The 10,825-nt window shown below is 49.3% G+C and overlaps 1 protein-coding gene across 1 annotated transcript; it reads right to left on the bottom strand.

Moving 5' to 3' along the window:
• Positions 1-312: 312 nt before the first annotated feature.
• nfe2l3 (nfe2 like bZIP transcription factor 3) lies at positions 313-9,986 on the bottom strand. Its single transcript, XM_061256076.1, has 5 exons — positions 9,043-9,986; positions 6,055-6,174; positions 5,537-5,611; positions 2,901-3,341; positions 313-2,858 (listed from the first exon to the last, which is right to left on the bottom strand). The coding sequence occupies exons 1-5, from the start codon at positions 9,571-9,573 to the stop codon at positions 2,409-2,411; spliced, it is 1,617 nt and encodes a 538-aa protein (XP_061112060.1). The 5' UTR covers positions 9,574-9,986; the 3' UTR covers positions 313-2,408.
• Between the last annotated feature and the right edge of the window lie 839 nt (positions 9,987-10,825).

The following is a 10,825-nucleotide window of genomic DNA, read 5'->3' as shown; positions in this document are numbered from 1 at the left end:
AAAAAAATTTTTGTTTGTGTTATTGAGTGTGTTTTAAAAAAGGAAAAATTTAAAATTGTTAAGAAATTAAAAAAAACCAATAAAACTACCTAAATTGGACCTATACCTGCTCCTTATAAACGGCGCCTATTCCTGCCCTTATAAACGGTGCCATCCACGCATCAGAGCATTACTGCAGCCAATCGGAGCATTACGGAACACTGCCTAATTTTTTTAGTTTAAAATCTTGAACTTTATTTTACCAAGCAGGTGAAATACAGCGATAGCCAGCCCTCCCACTTTAAAGAAAAAGAGATACTCAAAAACATTCAGTTTCATAAAGCACAGAAGGAACATTAAAGTTTATTAGAAACAAGTTATTCCAATCCAAACAAGAGAAATAAACAGACTAATCATAAAGGATCATAGTTGGGTTGTGTCATTTCCCACCATCCAGACCCTCCAGACCATCCAGACCATCCAGACCCTCCAGACCATCCAGACCATCCAGACCCTCACGGAAGGCCATGTGTCGGTCGCCGCACACACCTCACACAGAGCTGCACAGGCCTCACACAGAGCTGCACACGGAGCTGCACACGCCTCACACAGAGCTGCACACAGAGCTGCACACGCCTCACACAGAGCTGCACACGCCTCACACGGAGCTGCACACGCCTCACACGGAGCTGCACACGGAGCTGCACACACCTCACACAGAGCTGCACAGGCCTCACACAGAGCTGCACAAGCCTCACACGGAGCTGCACACGGAGCTGCACAGGCCTCACACAGAGCTGCACACGGAGCTGCACACAGAGCTGCACACGCCTCACACAGAGCTGCACAGGCCTCACACAGAGCTGCACACGCCTCACACAGAGCTGCACAGGCCTCACACAGAGCTGCACAGGCCTCACACAGAGCTGCACACGGAGCTGCACACGGAGCCGCACACGCCTCACACGGAGCTGGGCTCATACTGCAGAGGCTGCAGGTGTGAATCCCAGGTAGGGCTTCTGGTGAGGTTCCTCATCGTACCATCGAGCTAAAGGTACTACACAGAAATGGCTCAGGTAAATATCTGCTACATAAAAGCTACAAGCACGTTCTTTACGTCACTCTGGATAAAAGTGTCTGGTAAATTTAACGTGTTGAAGACCCGGGTCTGGAACATTCTGTCAGGGCTGAGAAGCACATCTGCCACCTCCAGCTAACACCAAACACCAACTTGTGTTCAGACGATCAGTTCAGTAGTCGAGTTGGCAAACTAGGTCAGACTGATGAGGCAGCAAGCTGGACACCACAGCAGTCGCACTGCACTGTATAACATAAAAACATCCAGGAGACCAAAGCAAATATGTTTTTGGTGACCAACTGAATTATTTTTCCAGGACAAACCGAGGTTCTAAGCAGTCCTTTCCACATACATCTGTGATGTCAGTGCAGAGCACCAATAGAAATGCTCGCCCTTGTCATTTCCACCAATAGGAAACGACAGTCCTCCTTACCATGTAAGGACAGCCAATTATACAGTGGGGTCTAACTTGAATCCCAGTGTCAGCCAATCGGAGACCTCCCACCTTAACCCAGTGGGGAAGCGAAGAACTGTTTATTCTGCTTTAAAACAAACCCACACACAAACACTTTTTTCCATAATAAATTAAAATAAAAAAAAGATGTTTTGGATGTTTTAAGGTTACAAATTTGAATTAAATACATTATCGCAAGATTAGAATGCATACAAAAATATGAATTTGTACATTACAGCGCATATAACAAATGCATCAATTCATTTAGAAAAGAAAAAAGAAACACACAATGCAAACCACTTCTTCAATTAACACGTTAAGGTCACTTAACCGCCACCCTGCGGAACCAACCGCCCACAGCCTGCTCCTGGTTGGCTGAACCCGAGGGGAGTCCAGCTCACTGTCCAATCAAAAGCATGTGCTCACCAGCGCCCCCTGTCTGTCTGTCTAATCACGCTTCCTCCTCCCTCACAACTGCACTCAGGAACCAATTGCGCACAGTCAGCTGTCACCATGGACACAAAATGAACCAATCAGGGCGGGGACTGGCAGGCTCCGTGCGCAGAGCAGAGCCACACGCACAGCAGGCTCTCCTCCTTTTTAAAAAGAGTGACACGAACATTGTAGCCCCGCGGCCCTCCCGAACCCCCCAGCTGTACAGCAGAAATAATCATGTTTATTCAGAAATCCTTGTTTTACAGCAATATAAGAGTTCAGTCCAGTGTTTTAGGTACATCACCTGGACCCCCTCCCCCACACAGGCACAAGGTAATCTCTCTCGCTCTCTCTCTCATATACACACATATATATTTGACACACTGAGTATGGTAGGGACAGACCCCACTCCGCACTGGGACAGGGGTGGGGCAGTTACGGCGGGGTGGGGCAGTTCTTGGCTCAGCGCTTCCTGTCCCTCCTCCTGCTCCTGGGCTCCACGCTGACGCGGCCCTCGGGGGAGCAGCGCAGGGCGTGGTGTGCGGGGCTGAGCTGCAGCTGGGCGAGGACGCGCTGGGAGAGGCGGGCGATGCGCTGGGAGAGGCTGGCGGCGGCGCGGGCGCTGTGGGCGCGCTGGCGCAGCAGGGCCTGGCGGTGGCGCTGCAGGCGCGAGACCTCCCCCTCCAGCCGGCCGATGGCCTCCAGGCGGCGCCGGCGGCAGTTCCGCGCGGCCAGCTTGTTCTTCCCGCGCCGGCGGATGTCCCGCAGCAGGGCCACCTGGGGCCCCGCCAGGCCCCGCCCCAGGAGCCGCAGGAAGTCCTCCACGGGCATGGCCACCGCGTCCCGCACCGACACGGGGATGCAGAGCGCCCGCGCACGCTGCTCGTCCCTGCTGCCCCCCTGCTGCTCCTCCTCCTCCTCCTCCTCCTCCTCCTCCTCCTCCTCTTCCTCCTCCTCCTCCTCCTCTTCCTCATCGCTCGCAGGCTCCTCCTTCACCGCCCGCAGGCAGGGGGGCGGGGCCGGGTAGGTGTGGTCGTGCCGGACTGAATCCGCCCTCTCCAAGGTTGCCATGGCGTCTCCGTCCCAGCCCGCCGCCCCCTCAAACCCCGGCGACAGCTCCAAGGGGTCGGGGGAGGCGGGGCTACGGGAGCCCGAGCCCAGCGATAGGCCGGAGTCGGAGCCCTGCCCCTCCAGGCTGGCCCCGCCCCCCAGCAGGTTGATTTGCTCGAACACCGCCTCGTCCAGGAAGCCTGCCCCCCCGAGGTGATCGTAGCGCCTGGCCCCGCCCCCGACCACACCCACAGGCTCCGCCCCGGAGGCCCCGCCCCCCGTAACCATGGCGTCCTGCAGGCTCACGTCCTGGCTGATGGCGTTGGAGATGTCCATTTCCAGGTCCTACAACGCAAAACGTTTCAGCAACATTACAGCAACGCTACAGCAACATTTCAGTTTTGAAACGTTTGATCAAGGATGTATGCAGCAAGTGATTATAACCCCAAAAAATGGAATAGTCCACAGTGCCTATGCTGGTAACTGCTATCAGAAGATTTCAGATTTTTGGGGTGGGTATATATATATATATATATATATATATATATATATATATATATATATATATATATATATATATACACACACACACACACACACACACACACACACACATACATACACACAGTCAGGTCCATAAATATTGGGACAGACACAATTCTCATCTTTTTGGCTCTATACACCACTACAATGGATTTGAAATGAAACGAACAAGATGTGCTTTAACTGCAGGTTTCAGCTTTAATTTGAGGGTATTTACATCCAAATCAGGTGAACGGTGTAGGAATTACAACAGTTTGTATATGTGCCTCCCACTTTTTAAAGGACCAAAAGTAATGGGACAAACTAACAATCATAAATCAAACGTTCACTTTTTAATACTTGGTTGCAAATCCTTTGCAGTCAATTACAGCCTGAAGTCTGGAACGCATAGACATCACCAGACACTGGGTTTCATCCCTGGTGATGCTCTGCCAGGCCTCTACTGCAACTGTCTTCAGTTCCTGCTTGTTCTTGGGGCATTTTCCCTTCAGTTTTGTCTTCAGCAAGTGAAATGCATGTTCAATCAGATTCAGGTGATTGACTTGGCCATTGCATAACATTCCACTTCTTTGCCTTAAAAAACTCTTTGGTTGCTTTGGCAGTATGCTTCGGGTCATTGTCCATCTGCACTGTGAAGCACTGTCCAATGAGTTCTGAAGCATTTGGCTGAATATGAGCAGATAATATTGCCCGAAACACTTCAGAATTCATCCTGCTGCTTTTGTCAGCAGTCACATCATCAATAAATACAAGGGAACCAGTTCCATTGGCAGCCATGCATGCCCACGCCATGACACTACCACCACCATGCTTCACTGATGAGGTGGTATGTTTTGGATCATGAGCAGTACCTTTCCTTCTCCATACTCTTCTCTTCCCATCATTCTGGTACAAGTTGATCTTAGTCTCATCTGTCCATAGGATGTTGTTCCAGAACTGTAAAGGCTTTTTTCGATGTTGTTTGGCAAACTCTAATCTGGTCTTCCTGTTTTTGAGGCTCACCAATGGTTTACATCTTGTGGTGAACCCTCTGTATTCACTCTGGTGAAGTCTTCTCTTGATTGTTGACTTTGACACACATACACCTACCTCCCGGGGAGTGTTCTTGATCTGGCCAACTGTTGTGAAGGGGTTTTTCTTCACCAGGGAAAGAATTCTTCTGTCATCCACCACAGTTGTTTTCCGTGGTCTTCCGGGTCTTTTGGTGTTGCTGAGCTCACCGGTGCGTTCTTTCTTTTTAAGAATGTTCCAAACAGTTGATTTGGCCACACCTCATGTTTTTGCTATCTCTCTGATGGGTTTCTTTTGATTTTTCAGCCTAATGATGGCTTGCTTCACTGATAGTGACAGCTCTTTGGATCTCATATTGAGAGTTGACAGCAACAGATTCCAAATGCAAATAGCACACTTGAAATGAACTCTAGACCTTTTATCTGCTCCTTGTAAATGAGATAATGAGGGAATAACACACCTGGCCATGGAACAGCTGAGCAGCCAATTATCCCATTACTTTTGGTCCCTTAAAAAGTGGGAGGCACATATACAAACTGTTGTAATTCCTACGCTGTTCACCTGATTTGGATGTAAATACCCTAAAATTAAAGCTGAAGGTCTGCAGTTAAAAGATATCTTGTTCGTTTAATTTCAAATCCATTGTGGTGGTGTATAGAGCCAAAAAGATGAGAATTGTGTCGATGTCCCAATATTTATGGACCTGACTGTGTAAACATTTTGTGTCCTGGCTGGAGTTCCTCTCAGCACTCTTCCACCCGTGCCCTGAACATGATTACACATCCAACATTAGGGTCATATTAAAGTGTACCATGATTACACACACAACATTAGGGTCATATTAAAGTGTACCATGATTACACATCCAACATTAGGGTCATATTAAAGTGTACCATGATTACACATCCAACATTAGGGTCATATTAAAGTGTACCATGATTACACACACAACATTAGGGTCATATTAAAGTGTACCCCAGACTTACATCGAACCCGGAGAGAGAAAGGAAGTCCTGCCACTGCTGGTCCCCCAGCAACGCCACGCCGTTTCCATGGAGACCCTGAAGCACAGCAGACACAGGCAGTCATGTCACACAGGGTCTCCCAAAAAAAGGGGAGGTGCTAAACAGACCTGGTCAAGTAGGGAACCATTTGGATTTAAATACTTTTCTACGCTTTACTGAGCTGGTCTGGTGCATTGAAACCTATGAAACGCTCTCAAAAAGGGCAAACCCCGCCTACTGGTCCTCTTGTTTGGCTCAATTGCAGCAGGCATGAGCAACAGAGCACAGACAAGTATTTGAATCCAAAACATTTATGCATTTGACCCAGGTCTAGTGCTAGCTGGCTTTTCTCCCTGATCTAAACATGCGACCGTTATATGCACAGGAATAAAGAAGTTCTCTCAGAGAGAGGGGGGGGGGGGGGGGGGGGGGGGGGAGTCTACAGAAGGTGTAAATATGATTCACATTTAGCGTTTAAAGTGTTGCCATGGCAGCCGTACCTCAGAGTCCGGGGCGGGGCCGCAGTCCAGGCGTGGGGGGTCATCAGTGACCCCTCCCTCCGCTGCAGATGGGTCATCCTGCCCCTGTCGCCGTAGCAACGTCCCCAGGGTGTCAGGGTCCTGCGGGGGGGCAGTAAACATAAAATCAGCGACACTAACACTAACCCCTAACCCGTCTCTCCACATAAGCCATCTGTGCCAAGGCGAGGGCATCTTCCACACATACGGAATGGAATGCAATCACCTGATGACTAATAATAATAATAATAATAATAATAATAATAATATTATGAAGTCAGAGTGTGGCGCAGTAGGGCAAGCCCAGCAGGCTGTAGAGAGGTGAGGAGCAGCATCAACAGTGTGCAGGCAGGTCTGAGTGAGCACAGTGCATTAAGAGTGTGTGTGTGTGTATGTGTGTGCGCGCGAGCGAGCGTGCGTGCGTGTGTGCGTGTGCGGCCGTGTGTGTGCGTGTGTGTGTGTGTGTGTGAGTGTGTGTGCGAGCGAGCGAGCGTGCGTGCGCGTGTGCGGCCGTGTGTGTGCGTGTGTGTGTGTGCGTGTGCGTGTACGTGGGTGCGTGCGTGCGTGAGCGTGTGTGCGTGTGCGGCCGTGTGTGTGCGTGCGTGTGTGTGCGTGTGCGTGGGTGCGTGCGTGCGTGAGCGTGTGTGCGTGTGTGGCCGTGTGTGTGTGTGTGTGTGTACGTGTGCGTGGGTGCGTGCGTGAGCGTGTGCGGCCGTGTGTGTGTGTGTGTGTGTCTGTGCGTGTACGTGTGCGTGAGCGTGTGTGTGTGTGTGTGTGTGTGTGTGCGTGTGCGTGTACGTGTGCGTGGGTGCGTGCGTGCGTGAGCGTGTGTGCGTGTGCGGCCGTGTGTGTGTGTGTGTGTCTGTGCGTGTACGTGTGCGTGAGCGTGTGTGCGTGTGTGGCCGTGTGTGCGAGCGTGTGGGCATGTGTGCGTGTGTGTGCGTGTGCGTGTACGTGTGCGTGGGTGCGTGCGTGAGCGTGTGCGGCCGTGTGTGTGTGTGTGTGTGTCTGTGCGTGTACGTGTGCGTGAGCGTGTGTGCGTGCGTGCGTGAGCGTGTGCGCGTGTGCGGCCGTGTGTGTGTGTGTGTGTGCGTGTGCGTGTACGTGTGCGTGGGTGCGTGCGTGCGTGAGCGTGTGTGCGTGTGTGGCCGTGTGTGCGAGCGTGTGGGCATGTGTGCGTGTGTGTGTCGATAAGGATGTTTTCAGTGTTGTGGAAAAGATGAGAAACCTTGTAAACCTTTCCCATACACAGATCTTTTTACTTTACTTTTGGGGCTGTGGTGACCCCGTGCTGTAAAGTTATGTAACTTCAGCACCAGTGTGAGAACCACAGCCGGACCTGCCCTGTCTGGAGCTCAGGCCATCACAGGCTTCAACTAATTACATCATTAATGGGTCACTTACCACACTTTAAATATCTGTCCAAACTTGTTCAAATAATTGGAGACAGCCACAGAAATGGGCAAGTGCCGAAATGGGTTACATAACCTGCTCCATTTCACCCAATTTAAAAAGCCTTACGCATTCACACACAACTCGATCGGCTTTGTTCGGTGCGTTTCAGTGGAACAAGCAGTCCAACTCCCCAGCTAAATGGTGAATTAAGGGACATGAACAATTGAATAATGAATGAGACTTAGACGGAAACAGGAAACCATTGATTTGCACTGCTAAGCGACTCTCCGGAGAAAAACGACTTCGTCTCCATCCTCTACAGGCCTACAGGGGGGCAGCATCACGACAGCTCGGCCCACCGACTGTAAAAACGGGCGTTGTAACCATAGAACAGAAATAACTGGTAAGTAACCGCTGAATCGCTCCGCCTGCACTATGACATCACCGCGATACACAGACATCTGTGCTCCTATTGTTCGGGTCCAATGTTAAACCACTGTAAATCCATACATATATATATATAAAGTCGTGTAACTAGGGCCGGTATTAATTGGTGACGCCAGATTTCGTTAATCCTGAACCACACCGGGGTGTTGTAGGCCCAGTTACATCTGTTCCAGTCAGTGAGGATCCCACGCGCAGGACATCGTACTGACTCGTACTGACGTAACTGGACGATCATTAACGGACTATTTCACCTTTAGGGTGCTCAATCACCTTTAAAGGACTACACCGAGTACTCCACAGCTGTTCAACGGTCGAGATCAAATATCTTTCTTTTTTTTAAGTCAAGTCTGGTCCTGAGCGCCATCCGGCAAGTGCCAGCCCATGTGTTGTTGCCAGGGCAACGGTTTTTACAACAGGTGCTTCGGACAGACCGCTAACTGCTGAAGCCTATTGTTTCCTGCCCTCCAAAGGACTTAACCTCGGCGCTAATCCTCAGTGCAGCCAGGAAAGAAACTTCTGTGCAGTGCAGATCCGGAACAGGGGTGACAGTCACAGAGACTGGCCGTTTCCAAACAAACTTCGACCTTTTATGCGTTTTTTTAAAAGACCAGAGTTGGCAAACGTGGTCTTTGTACCGACAAACTGGACCAAATTAACAAAGCGTAAAACGTGAAATCAAAAAAAACTTTTGGCGTATTGCCAGATAAACAATTGGCATCGTGGAAACTCGTAGATTAAATAATTAAATAAATGAATACTGTTAGCTAGTTTACTAACTCTCAAGTATCTAGCTCGCCTAACGTTATATGGGCCAGAGACAAAACTATCATGTTCCTCGAATCGCACACGAAACTGCCAAGCGAATGTCATAACTTTGCAGGTTGCATAACACGCTTGTCAATCCAGAAGTAGAAAAGAAAAGTGAAACCGTGATAACTTTACTTGACATAACTATTTTTATGGCATATTGTTGCGCAGGTGGCTAGCTAACGTTAACTGAAGCGCACCCTGGGCGTGGGATAGCACGATCGCACTATCTGCACATAGGACAGTGTTTGAAATACACATAACGCTTATCCTTTGGAAAATGCACCCCCACAATGTTTGTTCTTTTGTAGCTAGCGTTACCTCTTTGCATGCCGCGCTAGGACAGGGCCTGGTGCCATTTTCGGGATCCGCAGGCGGGCTCCCCTCTCCCAGTAGCCTTCTCCGGTAGAATGAGCAGCTGTCCTCCTCTTCCACGTCGGTTTGGCTGCCGTTGTCGCCGTCGGTGACACCGTCTGACAGCGCAGCCCCGGTGCTATTCTGAGCTGCGGCGCTCGCTTCTGCTCCGCCAGGGACCAAGTGGACCAACCATGCGCTGACGCGAGTGGGGAACCGAGGAGAGCCCAGTGCCCGTACCTCGCGTAGGAGCCGCCTGCTTGCGAAATAGTAGTCCAAATCGGGACATTTTGGGTGCAGACTAGTACCGTCAAAAGTGTCCCCCAGATTGTGAAAGTCTGTCTGTATGTAAGCTGAACTTGGCCCAATAGTTGTTTCCAGGAGCGGCGAGAGATAGCCGTTCAAGTATGTGTCGACATCCACGCGAACTCCGATTAAACTCAAAAGAATTGTGAACTGAATTAGTCCCTCCGTTAAATATTTCTTAATGTGTAGCATTTTCAGTATGCGAAAACACAGCGATGCCCCCCAAAAAATATAACCTGTCAGCGACGCTTTCACCCCGAAACAAAAAGCTAAACCCAGACAAAAGAGCACGCTCCTCTCACTCAGACAAAGAGAACAACCCCAACCGGCAAAATGTCTGTGTGACTACCGGCTTTTCACAAGTTCCACACTGCGGCATGCTTTTCAGTCCAGCGCATATTTAGTACAGATCAGGCCCGTAGACTAGCTGCGCTCTGATTTTAGCTTAGTGCTCTAAGCAATCTACACACGTTATAAACAATACTTTCTCTTTTGAAATATGTAACTCCTAAAAATGCACCGAACTGCCCGGCGTCGGCTCAGGGCGCCGCGAGGAGGAGACTCGGGAGGGATTTGCATAAACCGCAACGACTCCCCATGGCCCGATGCTCACAACTCTATGGATGCCCAGGCTCAACGCACACGACGTCAATTGAACAGAATGGCCCACGTGACTCACCTGAACCAATCACAGCCGAGTGCGCAAAGTATCCGTTGAATACTAATTCTTCCTTGTTTAATTTGACACGAGGTGGAATCGTTTTTCACTGTCGGGGTGTAACCTGTGGGCCTATCCGCAGCCGTCAGCGTAAGGGTATTTGGTGGGATAATCTTTTTTCTTTTCTTTTATACAGAACAATGCACTACAGAAGTAAAAGACGAATTGACTACATAACCAAAGCTGTCTAAAGAATGTTTTTTTTCAGATGGGGGATGGAATGTTGCCCTCAAGCGAAACCGTTTTTTTTTTTTTAAATATAACTCATAAGACTGCCACACTCGACAGATGCTGGATCTGTTTCAAAGACAGAAAGAAACCCCTATTTATTTTTGTTTCCTGGTTATGATAACATTTGTAACATTCTTCAATTAAACATGCACATGCCAGGCCTGAGCGTGCTCAGATCAGTAAGGTGGCCTATGCCTTGAATAAAGCAGGTTTAGAACACCTATAAAGAACTATAATACTTTAAAAACGAATTGCCTGTAACATATTTTGTAGCAAGGGTGAGTTCATAGATAAGCATTTGTTCCATGTGAAAAAAGCAGATGTATCAAAAAAAGTTTCCCCTCAATTTAGAATTTAGTCAATTTGTATGGTTATGAAGAATTTAGTCAATTTTTCATTCAAGGCAGGGTAAAAAGGCAAGGGTAGAGAACCAGCAAACAGGTGTAACAGAGAAAGTACTGTTTGTAATAACGCAGGGGTCCGGTATCCAGGCAA

The sequence above is a fragment of the Conger conger genome, chromosome 9 (genome assembly GCF_963514075.1).
Source record: "Conger conger chromosome 9, fConCon1.1, whole genome shotgun sequence".
Lineage (NCBI taxonomy): Eukaryota > Metazoa > Chordata > Actinopteri > Anguilliformes > Congridae > Conger > Conger conger.
The sequence above is the reverse complement of the archived record's forward strand: the minus strand, read 5'-3'. Positions and strand labels throughout refer to the sequence as shown.